The 20,742-nt window shown below is 35.1% G+C and overlaps 1 protein-coding gene across 1 annotated transcript in view; it reads right to left on the bottom strand.

The window, feature by feature from the left end:
• The window catches only part of LOC138709080 (katanin-interacting protein-like), a 66,669-nt gene that overhangs the window by 40,523 nt on the left and 5,404 nt on the right, over nt 1-20,742 (bottom strand). The window contains exons 3-5 of the mRNA XM_069839585.1: nt 17,976-18,301; nt 2,262-2,509; nt 423-620 (exon numbers count right to left, since the gene is read on the bottom strand). Coding sequence (XP_069695686.1) covers nt 423-620; nt 2,262-2,509; nt 17,976-18,301 — 772 coding nt within the window. The remainder of the gene's footprint in view (nt 1-422; nt 621-2,261; nt 2,510-17,975; nt 18,302-20,742) is intronic.

The raw sequence follows: 20,742 nt of genomic DNA, 5'->3' as shown, positions 1-20,742 counted from the left end.
TCTTTTAAAACCCGTGAAAATATACGAAATCTAGAAGCCAGACCCAGCTAAAATATTTCGGGCCTCATGAACAAATTTTACTGCAAGACAGGTCTATATACATCACAAAGTTTTCTACTTCTACAACTCTATATGCTTCATTCAAATAACTAATATAATATGTTATATACGACTAAAAAACACTAGAATTTAGAGTTTAAGGAAGTCAAGTGACTGAGGCCCGGCCTCACTTGCCTCAGCCAATCAGCCGCCACTGGGAATTTCGTCACAGAGTTTTTATTGTACTACAAATTTATTTAGTTTCTGTTTATCAAATTCTTGAGAGGACAGCATTTTTTAGCAAGTCTACATAATCTATTATACCTTGTAAACATGGTGATGCAAATATTCGACTGTGTATTTACTAATTTATATTTACTTACCCATATCCTAATCATGGCAACTTGAACTTTATGTTTGAAAATTAAATATATGTAATGGTTAGCACCCTTTGTGAAAGGAGCTAGCCAAAGGTGCATGTCGTCATGCGTTCGGTTCACACCATCCAGGAGGTTGGTAATTACTCGAGGGTCCTTGCTATACTCTGGTAACACATTTATGTCTGCAGGGTCAGCCCATATCTGAAATGGTTTGTAATACAAAATACAGGCTATAAGAATTAAAAATTAATTATCATAGAAAGATTATTTTCAACAAATTTACCGAAACAATATGAATAAAAGCAAAAAAATTAGAAGAAAAAAAATTGGAAAGAAATCACATCCAACGAAGGAAGGAGGCATTAGCACCCTTCTAGTTGGAGAATATGACTGACTAGCACAGTACTTAAACAAAATCAATCTTCAACTGTGACCAATGCATACAATGCAATAGCCAGAACCCAAAGAACAAATCAATTTCCCTTCAATGATAATTTTCATTCGCATTTATTCTCTTCACCACATTAACATAAAAACCTCCAAATTGTAATTTTGTACTATATTGTTCAAAATTATACATCTTTGGTTACAAAGACTAAATACGAGGATTGGATAAAAAGTAATGGCAGCATTGCTATAATTTTGAAATGGATTTATTATCAGAGGAAACACCACTTACATGTAATCACCTTCCTACCTTCTGCGATGCTTGTGGAAAGTGTTGTATAGCATCAACACGTCCATCTCAGTTGATGTCCCGAATTGACCAACCTATGACATGAATAATGACGTCTCTTGTGTTTAATGCTTCCGTATAAGTGGCTCTTTCATTTTGGAGAAGAGGTCATAATCGCACGGCACCCGATCAGGTGAGTATGGCGGATGTTCGAGTACTTTCCATCACCAGCAGTCCAGAATATCCATCATAGTGTTAGCATTGTGACTCCTCGCATTGTCATGAAGAATGATAGGGGTCATTTCCAGAAGGTGCCGTAGCTTTCTCCTTAAAGCTCGATGAAGGTGTTGTTGCAGGAAATTGCAGTAGTAAACAGAATCTACTGTCTTCCTTTGTGGTAAAGCATGGTGAAATATTACCCCATAGATGTCATACACCACAATGAACATTACCTTCACACCACCTTGTGCAGAGCACACTGCCTGGATGCTTCTATTCATTTGAATGCCGCTTCAAGCATGGTTCGTATGAGCAAGCCCACATTTTGTACATAGTGAGAATCCGTCCTCTCGTAGCAGTTCAGCAATTCTTGTGCAATTGCATAGTGCTGCCATTGTTGCACCTCAGTGATCTGATGGGTTATCCAACGCACTGCAATTTTGCATAGCCCAAGAATATCGTGCAGAATACGGAGCATGATTTTGTGGCATATGCCTATCTCTGCACAATCTATTGGCGATCAACCTGCAGAAGGGAAGCTAGAAGCTGAATAGTGTGGTCGTCAATTTGGGATCATCCTGAATAGGGCCTGTCCTGAACACAGTCCCTGCCTTCATTAAACACTTTCATCCATCACACCATTGTACAATATGACAATGCTTCACGCAATCCCTGATAACAGTCTTGTATACTACAACCTCGTGCAACTTCAATTTTGATCCATGAACGTTGTTCCAGCTTCGTAAACATATCGTTAGAGCACTTGCACTATCCTCCTGTACTTTAAGGACTTCACTAAATATCATACAATTGATACCACTCACTACACTACCTTGTCTGACCTTCCATTCTCAGCTCCACAACACCCTAAGGCAGTTGACGTAGCAGCAATGTTGCCATTTACTTTTTATCCAACCCTCGTATATTTTGAGTAAGTTAGAAGTTACCTTTGCTATTGTAACTGGTTCTCCTGTACTACTGAACACCTCAATACCATTCAGACCTAGATAATGTCTGTCACCCCAAGTGGAGTGGATGTTCAATTCCATCTTGGAACCAGATGGAAGTTCAGGAATGATGAAATCAGAATCAGAACTGTTCATGGAATGAGTCCCCCCACTGTCGTCTGTATCTCCTGCTGGAGACAAGCTCCCATTCAATGGGTCAGAACCAATTGGTGACGAGGTAAGTTCATCTATGAACATGTAACAACATTAATAACATATCAAACATTATTTATAATTATTATTTCTTCACATACAGAAAATAATACTTGATGATACATCACACATTAATTACTTGACAATGACTTACACGCTATGTCAATGGTTGAATGGAGTAGTGAAGTGCATTCAATAATCTCTCCTAAATCCGATCCTCACCTTCCCATGGTGCAACCTGTTTTTTAACGAATAAGATTCTGGGGATCGAGTTACAGCAGTATAGCTGTTATATAAAAATGGTGGAAATGCCATTTCAGCATGCTAACCTTCATTGTATCCTGTACGTAATCCACTTCTGAGGTTGGGGAGCCTGGAAGGTGGAGTTGATAGGATGATTTCCTATGCATTAATCGGGAATCGAACCTGGGACCTCACGAACTGTGGCCAGAATATCTGACCACTAGACCATAAAGATATAAGTAGTATCCAAATAATAAGAAAAGATGCCAATTACGGAAAAAACAACACACCAGGACAAAGTTATTGTAATTATACATCTTGATTGCACACTTTTAACACTTGTATCACTAACGATTTGGGAATTTGTTATATAAACAACTTTTCTATGAAAAATGAAACTATTATGGTATTTTACCTTAGTTAATTACTAGTTTCAGCTTGATATCCGCCATCTTCAAATTTTTAGTGAAGTCCTGTGTTTTTTTCTGGTTTCTTCTTTTTGGTGCATTAGTGGGGATGAGTTTATGATCAGTAGTATTGTGTCAAATAGGATGTGCGTTCTGAAATTTAGTTGTACGTTGAGGGTGTGTTATGCATGTGTTTTTGTATGTCTGTAAATTTCGTATTGTTCTAATATACTCCAATAATTGTACATGGAACCCTATTTTTCTGAGACAGACATGTTAGGGTTAAATATAATATTACATTGATTAATGAAAATCTTATGTTTAAAGTCATATATTTTTTTCAATAAGTACAATATGAAGAATTAAGAATTACATACTTTTACATGATATTGATTTGTGAGTGTTGGCCGATTTTTTAGGTTATTTTGTTTGTATATAAATTGTCATTTAGGCCTATCATAAAGTAGAATTAGGATATGAATTGTAAATAACTTAATTATAACTTATATCATGTTTAGTTAATATTTCATTGTAGCCCATATAAGCTTGTTAATGTGAATGAAAATGATTTTTATATTTAAGTATGACTTTACTATTTTTCTCATTGTTTCGTTATGTATTTCACTTCTGATAGTGTGGAAGAGAAGACCTCATGGCCTTGACTCTACCAGAATAAATAAATAAATAAATAAATAAATAAATATGTCTGCTGACATTTATTGCCAACAACTCAGATGCCTCGTGGCACAATTGAAGAAAAACGACCGGTATGTGCTACTGCAACACGATAATGCATGCCCACACTCCGATAACATGACGAAAGGAGCTATCCAGGAACTTAATTGAGAAGTGTTTCCATATTTCCCATATTCTCCAGATCTTGTGCTCTCAAAATGTCTATGTTTTCTGTTCCCTATCCAACAATCTTCAAGGAAACTACACATAAAATTTAGAGCACTCTATCATTTCATGGATATCCATAATAATTTTGAATGAAATTTAAATATGTTGCTGATATCTAACGAGTAAAAGAAAGAAAACTGAATAAAGATAACGAAAGATGGAATGATTATGACAATGGTGATTAAGGCAGTGTTGATCATGGTATGTAAATTTCCAATCCGGCATTTGCTGTTGTTACAGAGAAACCATGAAAAACCTCAATTAGATTGGCTGGCCATGGGATTTGAACCTGGATGTGCGAGTCTAGAGCATTAACAGTGAGCCACTTCGTTTGGTAATATTTAGCCTATATTCTAACAGTAGCTGTTAAGTAATACACGTCAGTTGAAAGAAAAGTAATATATAATATGTCATTTAAACAATTATATATATATATATAATATTTATTTATTACACATTACATACTATAAATCAGCTCAAATTATCTATGCTGAAGCACACAGCTTGGGAACCACTGAATCTTGAAGTGTTATCACATGTAATGACATCTGCTAGGCCCATAAATAATGCGCTCAATCATTTTTTGGTAACTATACATTTATCAGATATAAAATAATCGCATTTTATGAAAGAAAGAAAGAATGCAGACAAGTTACCAAGACGCTTCCAAGGTTCTGATTAAATATTTAGAAGAACCCTTGAATATGCTGTTGTGGTTTTCTAATTCCAGGCATTTGACAATAAAGTCATTTGACCTCTTGCACTCCAATATTTTTCAAAGAAATTGTCATTGTCAGCCACTGAAGCACAGATTTTGAGGAGAACCCTTGAATATAAAGATGTAGATATTATTACTAACAATATCTATTTTAAACATAGATCTTGTATCTTAGTAACAGCTTTATGAATTATGTATTTTAACATCTTTTAAAAGTCACGATAAATGCAACAACATACCATGTTCCTACAGTGTAGGGACCTACTTAATATTTTGAAATACATTTTTGATATCCAGAGCAATTCACCTAGTTCAACATTATATTAAAGATGACAACAGAACCTGGTATGAATAATTACGATTAGAGTAATAATTTTCAATTTAAGAAACATTTAAAATTAATTATTGTTAAAAACTTTAAATCTTATTTTAATTTGAAGTATACATGTAATGGTGTTGTTCAAAACCATTTATTATATTAAGGGTGGGAGTCAATTCTGAAGAATTTTATATTTAAAGTTTCGTACAATATGCACTAAAATGTGAAATTAAGTAAGAGCAACTACTGCCCACTGCTCATTGTGCAGGGATCAAAATGCAATTTTAAATAATAGACATCTATTGGAGTGCAGCCAACTTGACAGTGACAAACAGAAGCATTTGTAATAATTTAGTAACTTATATATATACCTATTGTACACATTACATACTATAAATTAGCATAAATTATCAACGCTGATGCACACAGTTTGGGAACCACTGAATCCAGAAGTGTTATCGTGTATAATGACATATGCTAGACCCATAAATAATGTGCTCAATTTTTTTTCTTTTTTTGGTAACTATACATTTGAAGGGCTCGGTGCAATAAGGTGTTAACCCACACGTAGTTACTTCTGAGATATGGGCATTTTAAAGTTTAGAAAAACGCATAATTCCAAATATTGAAATTTAAATGCTGAAACTGCTTTCAATGTGAAGCTGTGACTCTTAAGTTACATTTATGTAATTTTGAAACATTTTACCGAATTTGGAAGACCTATATTACGGGCATATTTGATAATCGGGGATGTCTATGTTGGTTAGCACCTTATTGCACCAGATGGTTGGACACTGCTTTGAGAGGAATTACGAATGAATAAACAAACATAAATTTATTCTGAACATTTATACAACCTAACTAAATTATTTTATTTTATTTTAATGAGTTATTTTACGACGCTTTATCAACATCTAAGGTTATTTAGCGTCTGAATGAGATGAAGGTGATAATGCTGGTGAAATGAGTCCGGGGTCCAACACCGAAAGTTACCCAGCATTTGCTCATACAGGGTTGAGGGAAAACCCCAGAAAATACCTCAACCAGGTAACTTGCCCCGACCGGGAATCGAACACGGGCCACCTGGTTTCGCGGCCAGACTCGCTAGCCGTTACTCTAAAGGTGTGGACTAACTAAATTAGAATTATAATGAATAATATCTGAATTTGTCCTCTGCATTTGGACATTCTAATTTAACGTTGTATTATACTGTGTTTACAACAAGATTTGCTTATAATAATAATAATAATAATAATAATAATAATAATAATAATAATAATAATAATAATAATCCGAGGCAGGACAGTCCATGAAGGACCATGATCGTCCGGCTGGCTGTTGACCTCACGTCCACATGTCGAAGCAGAGGTGGACGATCATCCAACCAGAATGCAGATATCGTGTCGTTAGCACGGTCATCTGGGGGCCGTTATAGCGGCTTTCATAATCAGATTTCGCTACCTATCGCAGCTCCCCTTGTGCATCACGATGCTGGGTGGGCACTGGTCTCATACACTGGCCTAAATTTAAATGGCATTACAGCAATTCAATTTTACCATGCACTATATATCATCAAGTATATCCATATTTTCAGGTTAATATTCTTCACCTGCAGTACCACGAGTAACGAGATTCCTGTAGAAAACATGATGTACTGGTGGGATCTATACCAGAAGTAACATTACATCTGCTAATTTTCAACTCTCTATAGGAAGTTATGTTGAATATTTAGGTTGTAATACAAAAATTGAAATTGTTGAACTGTGACGACCCCATTTCTTGAGAGCGTACTGGATGTAATGACAGTTCATGCTAGTAAGTGTAACCAACCTTTAAAATGCCTGGTAAAGCTGAGTCAATCTTAAAGAGGCATTTGAAAATTGGAGAGGTTTCTTTGAATCTGAAACTATTTTCTTCAGTACTGAATAAGTCAATGGACGAAAATTTTTAAAGTCCAACTGATGCATCTTCGTTACTGTAAACTTCTTTTTTTGTATTAGCATTTAAGATTATACAGGGTCTATCAAAAGGTCAGGTAAAGCCTTAAGGAGGTGATTCAGGACCCTATTTCCAACAAAAATCGTAATACATTTTTTTCAATATTCATCCCCGTTTCCGAGTTTCACGAATATCATGTACCGTATCTATCCCCATTTGATTCCACACCTAATGGACCTGTCTGCTTGAGAGAAGGTAGGCTAATTGTCAGTAGTCTAGAGCAGACGCTCAAAATGTACCCCTTTCGCATGAATACACACTTCAGCACGCCTTCTGACCTCTCGCTGCACATTATCCAATCCGTGCTGGTATATCTCCATTGCAGTCATGTTAATCTTTGCAACGAGCTCTTCCCTGCTTGCTATCTCCGTTTGGTACATTTTCTCCTTCATGGAGCCCCAGAGAAAGAAGTCCAATGGTGTTAGGTTTGAGAAGCGGGCTGGCCAGGCAATGGGACCACCCCTTTCAATCCATCTACCTCGAAAATGGTGATCTAACCATTAGCGTACTGGAAGTCTGAAATGTGGTGGAGTACCCTATAGTTGATACCATAGTTGCCTGACCAGCCCGGTCCCCAGACTTAACACCATTGAACTTCTTTCTCTGGGACTGCAAGAAGGAGAAAATGTAGCAAAACGGAGATAGCAAGCAGCGAAGAGCTCGTTGCAAAAATTAACACAGCTGCAATGGAGATACATCAGCACGGATTGGATAAATAATGAGCAGCAAGAGGTCAGACAACGTGCTGAAGCGTGTGTTCATGCAAGAGGGGGACATTTTGAATATCTGCTCTAGACAACTGACAATTAGCCTACCTTCTCTCAAGCAGACAGGTCCATTAGGTGTGGAATCAAATGGGGATAGATATGGTACGTGACGATTTTTTGTTGCAAATAAGATCCTGAATCACCTCCTTAAGGCTTGACCTGACTTTTTGATACACCCTGTATATGACCAGTCTTCTGTAGCATAAACGGTGGAACAATATCTCCGAGAATACAAATCTACTGTATGCGACCAAAATCACGAGCGCTCTAGTTTGAATAACTTCCTTGTTGAACAGTGAAGTATATTGTTGTCCTTTATTTTTCCTTCTCTTGTGTTTAAAACGTTCCCAGTCTTGATGGTGACCCTTTCTTTTCCTGTTTGGAGGGAATTTGATGTGACTGATCTCAGGTTCCCTTGATATGTTTAATTCACACTGAAACAGTGGAGTAAAATAAAAAATATATATATATATATATATATAACTTTTATAACGTTTAACTTTGATGCAAGAAGGTGTCATCCCTCAATACTATTTTAATAATGAGAAATTAAATTAATCCTCACCTCTTCCGATGTGCCTTCATTTCCAGTCAGATATAATATAATCTGGGTCGTCGATGCTATCATCGGTGTAGTTGCTCACGTCATCGTTTCAATTAACTTATTTTTTTATAATCTGTTCATTTGGCTACTTTCTCCTTCCAACTTGGTATAGGTTGGCGCCTTATTGCTCAAAACAAATGACTCTTAACATTGATTAGAAAAAGGATATGCATTTACTGCCGCGAAATTTATACTCATACCAGAACCATCTTTTGACAGAAAGTGCACAATATTATTCCACGTATGTTTGTGCATAAATCTCAATTTTCACAAAAGTGAGGGTTAGCACCTTATTGCACCGAGCCCTTCATTTATCAAATAAGAAGCTCATTTTATGAAAGAAAGAAAGAATGTAGACAAGTTACAAAGACACTTTCAAGGTTTTGATTAAGGGATTAGGTACAGATTAGAGCAGTAAAATTTTTGGAATTTTTTTCCTCCATTACTGTATCTTGTACAATAATGAAAATTGGTATGTGTAAAGCACTGTCCTTCTGCTATGTGAAAAAAAATATTTTTACGATATAAAAAAATTATTTATATATATATTTTTTTCAAAATTTAAAATGACTGCAGTTTACTGTGCAGTAATGAAGCGTTTCCCTCATAACTCATAAACTTGTTAACTTTTTCATGTTCTCTCTCTTTTATTTTATTGCTGAAACCCATGTTTACAATATCATGCTCTTTTAACTACATTTCTTAATAAATAATATTTTTTTTATTTTGTGTTAGAAGAAAGTACTGATATTTGACCATTTTTTTTAATTAATTTATTTTTTATCAGACATTCTATCAAAGGTAGAAAAGTGATTGCGCATAAAACTGTAGATATGACATGCATAAATACACACAAAAACATTTCATCACAGAATGTTGGTTAGTTTTTCAGTTATGTGGGAAATGCTTCATCACTGCACAGTGAACTGAATTTTGAAAAAAAAAAAAATGTAAATTTTTTTTTTCAATTGTAAAAATATTTTTTTCATATAACAGAAGGACTGTTTTACACATATTAATTTTCATTACTGTACAAGATACAGTAATGGAGGAAAAATATGTTGAATATTTCCAAAAATTTTACTGCTGTAAGCTGTACCTAACCCTTCAAATATTTACAAAAACCCTTGAATATAAAGATATAGGCCTAGATATTATTACTAACAATACCTATTTTTAACAAAGACCTTGTATCTTAGTAACAGCTTTGATTTATTGTCCAGTTATAAATGATGTATTCCAACACTTTTTAAAAGTCACGATAATTGCAACATATTATACTTCCACAGCGTAGGTATTTCATTCTTCGAAATACATTTATAATATCCAGAGAAACTCGCCTAGTTCAACATTATATTGAAAATAACAACAGAACCAGGTACGAATTACGACTACAGTAATAATTTTCAATCTAAGAAACATTTCAAATTAATTATTGTTAAAAACTTCTTTAAACCTTATTTTAATTTGAAGTATACATGCAATGGTGTTGCTCAGAACCATTTATTATATTATGGGTTGGATCAATTCTGAAGAAATAATTTTATATTTAAAGTTTCGTACAATATGCATTAAAATGTGAAATTAAGTAAAGGCAACTACTGCCCACTGCCCATTGTGCAGGGATCAAAATGCAACTTCAAATAAGGAGTATATATTGGAGTGGAGTCAACTTGACAGTGACAAACAGAAGAAAAATAATTTAGTAGCATTATAGGCCTATTGGGAAGTTAGGGATAATGGGTGAATATTCTGAAATGGGCAAATATGAATAACAAAACTGGAAAAAATATATTATATTAAATTGTGTACTTTTTTTCTCACATTGGTTACATTTGCTCCTATTATTGAAGATTCTGGTATCAGTTGAGCTTAAAAAAAATTTTTATGTGAGATTTTCTAATTTAAAAAAAAAAGCCAAGGGATTGTTGTTATCTTTCCCTTACAGCCCATTGTTTAAGGGATCTTCTAAACTTCTGTACTTCAGATTTCACTTGTCTTCGAACATTTCTTTTTTCACGATCAGTCATATCTACTATTTTCTTTCTTTTTTTTATATTCTTTGCCATAGTCCCTTTTTTTCTGCAACTCCTCTTCAGTCATATTTGCCCTCTGCCTATGTATCTTCTCCCTTTCATATTTCCTACTTTCATCATCAGACTTTTTTTTTTCCTTCCTATAAACAATCACATGAAATAATATTCGAAGTTACTTTATACACCGGTATTTAATAATTGTATGTTAAATGAAACCTCGTCCCACAATAAAGGAACCGACCTTACAGGGACCATTGTTACAAATTAGTATAATTTCCGCAATAGTTCTGACAAAATAAATCGTTAAAAATATCATAGAGGTTAGATTTTTTAGTCGACAAACATTGTAATGTTTTGCATATACTACGAAAGTTTAGTATATACAAACTATATTTAATGCCACCTGGGACCGGTGTTACCAATAGAAAACATAACATTCAGTCATCAGTGATGATTTTTGTATTTTTCAATAAAATAAATTACGACAATGAACGAAAATGATTTTTGTATTTTTCAATCAAATAAATTACGACAATGAACAAAAAGTTTTTCAACTGGCGCCATGATGACTTCTCATCACTATCAACCGTTAAAATTTACCACATGAAGCAAAATTGTCTTTTGTGTAGCTTTTTTATTTCGAGAGACCGGCGTTACGAAATTTATGGGGACAAACTTTGCATTAAAGTTGTGTCCTTTCAGAATTAAACGAACAACAATTCCTGCCTTTCAAAAATATTTTAACTATTTATTTTTATAATCTTGGCCAAGGAAATAAAATCAAATCGAAACATTCCGAGAAAAACTTGGTAAAACAGAGTAAAATGTAGTTGGGGACATAGGGACTGTAGTTACATTTTGACGTTATTTTTTAATTATAAATTTTAAAATTAATCCTTTTATACTTTGTTTCCAACTAAAACATGTGAGAGTTAGTTAATTAAACGCAAAAGTAATCAGTTAACATTTTCAAGAAACTCCTTACATCAGTCGGGACATACATTTACCCATTTCAGAATATTCACCCTAATATCAATACCCCAGATAGCCACTAGCAATTTTGCACATTTTGTGATACAGTACTAAATCAAGTCGAATGAAATGAGGATAAAGAGAAGAAAATTATTTAAAAGATATGCGAACATACATCCTTGCAAGAGTATCACATAAGGGGATGAAACATTCAATTATACAGGTTGATTCACAAGATCCTGCAATATTCTATGAACTCATTCCTGACATCATTGTGAAGAAAATAGTTCATATACACATGTGTTTGATTTTGAATAATTTTGGAAATAATCACAGTCCTTGCTTCTGTAACACAGATTCTTGTGAACTTCGCTCAAGTGTTTAGAATTATACTGTACTGTAAATAATTCACGTTACTTGGAACAATGGACAGAGTATTACATAAAAATTGGATCCACTGTTGGAAATTTTGTTTGATTTATTACTAGTATATGTGCTATTTGACGTGTACAGTTCATTGTAGGGTGACTACGTACATTGCTGTAGAAGATGGGGCCTTTGAAAACCAGCTTCAATATAAAATGTTATGGTGAATAATAATGTGAATGTAATGACAGTGGCGACTCGTGATATTTTTTGTATGTAGGATATGAGATTGACGACTGATGACCAAGACAAAAACTAATATTAATAATAATATAATATTAGTAATAATAATAATAATAATAATAATATAATAGAGCATGTAAAATCAATACAAGTAGGCCTATGTTAGTCTTTGACTCACCATTCTGGAACTGGCAATTTATTAGTAGTAAAATTCGATTCTCTTCCCCATTTTAGTTGCGAAGATGGCTCCTAAGCCATTGTACTGCCCGATATTTACTGATGTTCAGTTGTACGTTCGCGCAATTAATTTCTTGCTACAGTTAAATTCTTCTAAATGATAAAATACAACTTCAGATAATCTTTCGGTTGTCCTGTCATCTGAAAGTCCTATTATTCTTGTATTTATTATAGCTTATTTTATTTATTTTTATGTGATGTTGTTTTTATTCATTTTATTTTCTATATTATATAATTTTAAATTATTTATTATTTCGTTTATTCTATTCTTTTAAAATGACCAATGAACTGCATTTAAGGAGGCTATAAGGGTACTTGAAAATTCTTATTGTAGTCTCTGACAGGTTCTCCATCACCCAGAAAGAAGAGTCATAGTATTAGGATGCGCGGTCATATCCTCAAACGCAGTTAAACTCAAGCCATACCGCACCCTCCCCTGAACAATAACATCACTGTTAGAAACATCGTTTGCTGTTAAGATATTTGGATAGTTCCTCGGAAATTATTTCTGTGCTGTGCAGTGGTGACAACTCACGACAGAAAGTGGAAGCTTAAAGGAAATTAATACATGCAGGATGCATTGAAAATCAAAATCTGTAATTAAAATGTTTTTGCAGGAGTTAACATATATTTTCTCAGAACGGCCCCAAGGTTCACTCAGCCTTCTATAAAATTGAGTACTGGGTCTTTCCCGGGGGTAAAAGGCAGTCAGAGCGTGGTGCCGACCACACCACCTCATTCTAGTACCGAGGTCATGGAAAGCATGGGGCTCTACCTCCATGCCCCCCAAGTGCCTTCAAGGCATGTTACGGGGATACCTTTACCTTTTTTTTAACATATATTTTCTATTCTCAGAGGCACGAAATTGAATTGTAGGATCATCCTCATATTCTTCATGGAGGAATCGCCACTGTGTAATAGTGTAATGTTTAATACATTTATAATATACCCAGTACGATTTTCCTAGATATTTAAATGATTATATTCATAACTTCCACATTCATGTTTAACTTTCAGAAGCATGTAACGTAATCAATTTAAAAAATACGACATATGTCTATACACTGGCGCAGCAAAGGAAGGGTCGTAGTTTGGGGTAAAAACCCACATCAGAGCCATAAAAAAAAAAAAATCTGTTCACAATAATGACAACTCTCCCTGTAAGTACTCTCGTACTTCTGAAAGATCATTTTCAACACTAAGGAAATGTAGGCCTACCTTAAGAACAGCACAGGGGAGGAGCATTTTTATGTACTGGCTCTCAAGTACATATGGAATTAAAATTTGAAGTAAGTCTTGATGGGAGTCCACCTGTAAAAATGTTAAATGTTATGTTTTATTTAACGACGCTCGCAACTGCAGACGTTATATTAGCATCACCGGATGTGCCGGAATTTTGTCCCGCAGGAGTTCTTTCACATGCCAGTAAATCTACTGACATGAGCCTGTCGCATTTAAGCACACTTAAATGCCATCAACCTGGCCCAGGATCGAAACCGCAACCTTGGGCATAGAAGGCCAGTGCTATATCAACTCGCCAACCAGGTCGACTCCGCCTGTATGTAGGCAACAATTTCGCAAAACTATCCACAAGTAGCATATATACAGGGGCTCTTGTTTACTGCACGTTCTCAGTGTGTTGTAAGTGAAACACAATAAGGAAGTTTCAAATTTTATTTCCATATCTATACATATATGCAAACATAATAAAATTTCTGTGAATGAAAATGATGTGCTCAAGGAACTAGCTAAAAAACGCAAAGGGTTTAAATACACTGTGTTCAGCAAAAAAGTATAATAAAAGAATATGGCCATCGGTCACTTCATCACACTTTAATTTTTTTTATTTCTACACATAAATAGGCTATTTTAAATTTTGTTGCATGGCAACACTGTAATGAAAATTTAAATCTGTGCTCACCTATTCTTGATATCACATGCTCAAGTAACTTACTGTATAAAGAATATCTTGTTCGAAGTGTATTGTTCATACTGATTCAAGGTGAATAGTTCCTTATGTTTGTTCATTCCGCTTCTTTTTTTTTTTTTTTTTTTTACTGTCCTTCCCAGTTCTATTTCTCGCATATTTAGTACCTCACATCGTCGTCGTTCTGGCAGAAATCACAAAGTCCAAAATTGTTATTTTGAGTTACAGCGATTTTAAAGTTTAGTCAAATTTTAAAAATCTGTTTTGCCATAATTTAATCTATTTTTTTCTTCTGATTACATCTACTACTTAATTTTATCGGCATAAATGTGAAGTTGTTGCCACGTAGATATGCATTATTTTTTTAAAATATCCAAAATAAATGGATTTCGTCAATTTTGGACTTAGTGACTTCTGCCTGAACGACGACAATATTATGTAGTTTATGTTTTATTTTAATGCATCTATGACCATGAAGATTGGTGGATATGTCTTACAAAATTAATGTTGCAGTCCATTGTTGTGACATTCTGCCATGTCTGTAGTTTGCACCATTCTAAGTTGTAGTGCTTCAGCTCATAATTCAGGGGAGAAGGTTGAAGTTTCAATATAGTTTTACAGAATATAATGAGAAAATTTAAAACATTCACTAACAAGAGGGGCTTCTGATATTAGTGCTGCAAAATATCTGATACGTCTGATGGTGGTCTATAGGAAATACCAAAAAATAAAAGTTTTTAGCCACTATCGAATTCCAGATATTTGTTTCGGAGGTCCTGATATGATATCCTATTTCCTTTAATTTTCCTAAGCCAACTCTGTTCTAGGTGAAATTTACACTCTATAACCTTAACACTGGGAAAATTAATTTTGGCAGCAGTGTGTGATGCTATTCATAATCTAACAAAAGCTTTGAAATGATTAACTACTTTCCACATATTTGGAGACATAATTTCTTCAGGAAGCACCACAGGTTATATGTGTGAGTATTAGCATTTGGCAAAAAAAAAGAAGTAACCACAGGAATATTGAAAGCATTAACATACGAATATATGGTATACAGTTGACAGAAATGACTGGAAGCATAATAAAAAGCATCATCAGCCTTCCGAAAACACAGCTGAAAGTTGATCAGAATTTGTGCAATTGTTTGCCCAGTATGCAGTCGTTCAAAAATCCACATTGTAGTCATTAAACATTCTTCAATCGTGAAAATGCTTAAATCCGTCTTATTTCCATTCTCTATTGCTTGTTTAATTACACTGGGCAACAAAAAAAATTTTTTTGAATGTTTCTTGCACTTCATGAGTCAATTCTTACTAATTTTGGGTTGAGAAAAACGAATATGACAATAAAAAATTTTTCTTAGCTCTAGTTTCTGTGATACACAATAGGTGGAAGTATTTCAGTTTAACGGATTAAGAGAAAATGATACATTTTAATTGCATATGCCAACAACATTGAAAGTACATTTACATTTTTTTTAATGGCAGTTACATTCTATGAGTTCTAAATTTATGGAAGAATACCTGGCAGATGGTTGGGTCTGAAGAGAATCATGTGTGGCTTCATGAGATCGTCGTCTTTTAGTTTGCCTCTTGTAAGTGAGTTCCGAAGCATCCCTACGCAAAGACCAGCAGTAATCCACAAGCATTGTTTCATTACAACGGCCTGATATCTTTGTTCCATAACAGAAATATCGTGATGGAACCTTCCTCCGTGTTCATCACTGAAAGCTCCACAACTAGGAGGCAAAAAGTCTAGGTGGGAGTGGAGAAAATGGATTTTAAGGGACATGTTGCATCCGAGTTGATGGTATTTTTGCAGGAGCACTGTCACCAACTGAGTGTAGTTATCATCTCTTTTGTTGCCTAAAAATCCATGAATAACTCCCTTGAAGGCTTCCCAAACTTCCTTTCCTTTCCCCTCCAAAACTTGGTGAAATGCAGGATCCTTTACAAGTTCTCGAATTTGTGACCCGACAAAAATACCTTCCTTAACTTTGGCATCACTTAATTTCGGAAATTTCTCTCTTACGTACTTAAAGGCCTGTCCTTCTTGGTTTATACCTGTGACAAAATTTTTTATCAAACCCAGCTTAATATGCAGGAGTGGAAGAAGAATATCTTTTGGGTCCACGAGAGGCTCGGCAACGACATTTTTCTCACTAGGTTTAAGATTTCTTGCAGGCCAGTCTGCTTGAATATAATGTGATTTCCTATCCCTGCTGTCCCACATACATAAAAAGCAGCAATATTTTGTGTACCCCAGTTGCATTCCTAAGAGTACAGCAATGACTTTTAGATCACCACAGATTTTTCACTTGTGTTCATGATATTTGATTGAGTCGAAGAGGGCTGTCATATTTACATGAGTCTCCTTCATGTGAACTCCATGACCAACAGGAATAGAAGGAAGACGGTTGCCATTGTGAAGTAATACAGCTTTCAAACTAAGCTTGGAGGAGTCTATGAATAGCCTCCATTCAGTTGGATCATGGTTCAAATTCAAACATTTCATAAAGCCATTAATGTCGCAGCAAACAAGATTGTTTTTCTTCAAAAAAAAAATAATAATAAAAAAGGAAAGCAGATCCCTGTGACGTTGTCTGTACTGTGAGACCCTGACATCACGTTCGAGAAGATTCCATTGCTGTAGTCTAGACCCTAGAATTTCTGCCTTCTCCTTTGACAGGTCAAAGTCTCTAATGAGATCACTCAATTCCGCTTGACTCAGTCTGTGCAGTTTATCATCTTTTTTCCTCAAAATCAGGGTCATGGGTAGTGGAAGCCTTGTTGGGTTCTTCTTTTTGTTCCACACTGTCTTCATTTTCTACTTCAAACACACAATTTTCGTGGCATTTTTACAAATTTTAAACTTTAAAAACACTTCCAAACCAGAAATTCTGCCTTAATTACAGCAGAAATAATATGAAATTCACAGTCACAGCAACAATATCTATGTTTGTAACTTACAAACAGCTGAACAACATTTGTGTTTTGTTATTTGACAGGTGTGCCAACTAGCAAAACAAAATTTCCCCCAAACTGAAAATGTTGACTCTAAAAACTGAAATGTCACTTTATCTCCAAAGCAAGAGCTAATCTGTCATTTTTATGGTGATTTTTTAATTCAGCAGGTGGAAATACATAAGAATTAGCTATTTTTGAGCAAGAAACATTTTCACTGTTGACCAGTGTTATCAGTTGTTTCATTATTGTTCTCTCACACGTTTCATTACTCTCGATTTCATTGTTAGATTGATCTATTATTGCAAATACACGACTTTTATAACCACAGAAGACATTTATATCCAGGGAGTATACGGACTTTTCGCCAGGAGATATACGGACTTTTCACCCACTCTCTGTATACATCAATATATCTGTTATTTCAGAAGTAAATGAATTACCCAAAACCTAAACCACAACTCAAGCTGTGCCAAAGTCTCCATTTTCATACAAATTCGATCTATTTTACCACGATATGTTTTTTATAAATTCGTTAATTTTGTCCCTTAAATTAACTACATTAATATCAAACATGATTAGCTGTAAAAGCGTTTATTGATGATATCTGAATTGAACAAATGTTAGAATTTTAGGAATATGAATACAAATGTAGCAAAATAATACATGACTTTTATGTTGTATGCATTTATAAATTATAATTTAACACATTAGATTTTCAATAACGAAGAATCAATCATCAGGAAGCATTACAGCATGCACTCTATTTGTCCAAATTGGTGTCAGACTTACCCTCTGCTTTTTCAGTAAGACGTCCTTTATGTCTTCTATCGAAGAAACTAAGAGAACTCCATGATTCTTCCAAAGAGGGTTCCCTTCCTTCTCTAGAATTTGAACTGGCAGCACTTGAGTTTCTGGATGAAAATCGTTGTCTGGCATTAAGTAATTCACGCTTTGCAATATTAGAAGGCACTGAAATATCTTTCCAGTCCTCTCCCATCATTTGCTGAGATGATTTCCTTGGGCTGTTGCCTGCTGACCTCGTTCCAATAGATGACACTGCTCGTCTTCCATGTCTTGCAGAGCCATTACGTGGTAAGGCGAGTAGCTCTTCATCACTAAAATCATTAATATTCATTATTTTAAGTACAGAACTATTCAAGCAAGGAAAGGATAATGCAAAGCATAACTGACTACAACAGATCACCAACTGAAAGCACTCTGCAAATACGAAAATTATTGTATCAAACTGTTAAGACCGGAAACAGAAGTAATACTTGTAATACTTTAATGGATTAAATTCAGTGACATGTTGGTTTGGAAGGGAATGAAATTTCTGATACTTTGGCCAAAAAAAAAAAAAAAAAAAACTGCAAAGTCAAAATAAAACAAAACTTTGAATTAGATTTTCTCTCAATACTTAGGCTTGTAAAAAAAGTCTTATCTGAACAGGAACATAAAAAATCCAACAAAATACAGTATTTACTCGCTTATTAGACAACCTCTGCTTTAAGAGCAAAATGTAAAGAATTATATATATATATATATATATATATATATGCGTATTAGGCCCCTCCAACATACACACAATAAAAGACTCTAGGTTCTGAATTTCTGCCTAAGACTTTTGCACAATAGAGTACATTATCAATGATAAATGCTCATGGAAAGATCGCAAGGTAAAACCCACTTCTGAAACCATCTTCTGTCCCAGGCCTGCAGAACTGTAGCTCTTAAGAGCGACTGCTTTCCTCTCCTTTCTTACCCCACCCACCTTTTCTACCTGTGTGGTTACGGTGTTCTAGTTACGCTCGGCTGCATCAACATTCATTCTCGGGGTGGAAGTCGATCATCCCCAATAGAAGTGGAGTGAGGCTGACGTCATAGTTCCCCTACTTTACGAGTTCTGAAGGCCTGTTCTGTCCCATTGTCCCACTACTTCTGTAATTGTCTCTGGGCTGACAAAGAGGAACAACACATACACACACACACACACACACATATATATATATATATATATATATATATATATCCCCCTCCCCTTCGCCCTTGCCCTCTCCCTCTCCCTCTCTCTTTTTCTCTCTCTGCCTGTTTATCCTCACACTACATACCTTACTCTCTGTCCCGTTAGTTAGCTTCTATTGTTACAGCAGAGACAGAGAGACAAATTCCCTTTCTTCTTCCACTGATGGTATCAGTTTTCGCATACCATAATTCCGAAGTCAATCATTCAGAGAAAGAAAACAATGCCAGGTGTGAATGCAAAATTGAGCAAAAAGCAAGTGAGTTATTATGTGTCATTTAAATTAAATGTGACTGACTTCCCAAAGAAAATATATTGCCATTTTTAAACTAATATCTGCATTTAAGCCTACTGTTACATAACTTTAACAATTTTATTCACTTACTGCATTTTTCAATTATGCGCATATAAGATTCCCCATACTTTTTGCATTAAAAAAGAAAGAGAGAAAAGGGGGTCTAAAATGCGAGTAAATACGATATCGAAGAAAAACATTATGAATACCTAAATAGACACAAACATCTTGTGACAAAATCACATTTTTAGACACTGAAAGAACTGCCTGATAATTCTGATATATTTTAAAATTGTGAAGAATGGACGAGATTGATTACTTCACTTCAATCCTGAGTCTAAACTGGTAGTTTTGCTATACAAGACCAAGTCCAGAGATTAACACAATGAAACTACTGAGTATGTGACGGCACTTTCAAGAGTCTCGTTAAGTTGTACATCGTAGACCTCGAAATTTTACTTAATTTTAGGTGTGCTTCACTGCCTGCAACAGTTACGTGGCAGTTCATGACAGAGCTTGTTGGCTTACCACAAGTCTGAGTTGATTCTTTAATCCTACCTACTACTTCCATCACATCACACCTTCCCCAGTCCGAATCATAATAATGTTCAGATGATTTAAGCACTTCATCCATTCCGAGAGCAATATGTCTGTGTTTGGTATATAAATTACTCTTTGTATATTAGTTTCAGTACCACGAAAAATGGCTGTTACTATATTTCGCTTAACAACCGGACATGATTGTCTCGCCTCTCATCTATATCGAATTAATATCTACCAGCATCTACAGTGCACCCTCCGTAGAAATCAGAACTCCATCATGGATAAAGAACATTTGCTACAATGCCCAGCAATAAAGAAAATAGATGCTGATTTACCATTGCAGCTCACCAAATACTATTGGGACGCCTGTAAGAGAATGGAAGAGATTCAAGATTCTTAGCATTGGTCAACAACAATAACATATTAGTTTCGGTTTTCCCTTTTCGGATCCTTGGATGACCTATTACTTGAAAATGTTGCAGAAATGTTTCAGTTTTCACAAGTTACTACTTCTGATTGGGCGGTCGGGTAGCTCAGTTGGTAGAGCAGCTGGCTACAGACTGAAAAGTCCGGGGTTCGATCCCATGTGGTAACAGGATTTTTTCTCGTTGCCAAACTTTCAGAACGGCCCCGAGATTCACTCAGCCTCCTATAAAATTGAGTATCAGGTCTTTCCTGGGGGTAAAAGGCGGTCAGAG

The sequence above is a fragment of the Periplaneta americana genome, chromosome 11 (genome assembly GCF_040183065.1).
Source record: "Periplaneta americana isolate PAMFEO1 chromosome 11, P.americana_PAMFEO1_priV1, whole genome shotgun sequence".
NCBI lineage: Eukaryota > Metazoa > Arthropoda > Insecta > Blattodea > Blattidae > Periplaneta > Periplaneta americana.
The sequence above is the reverse complement of the archived record's forward strand: the minus strand, read 5'-3'. Positions and strand labels throughout refer to the sequence as shown.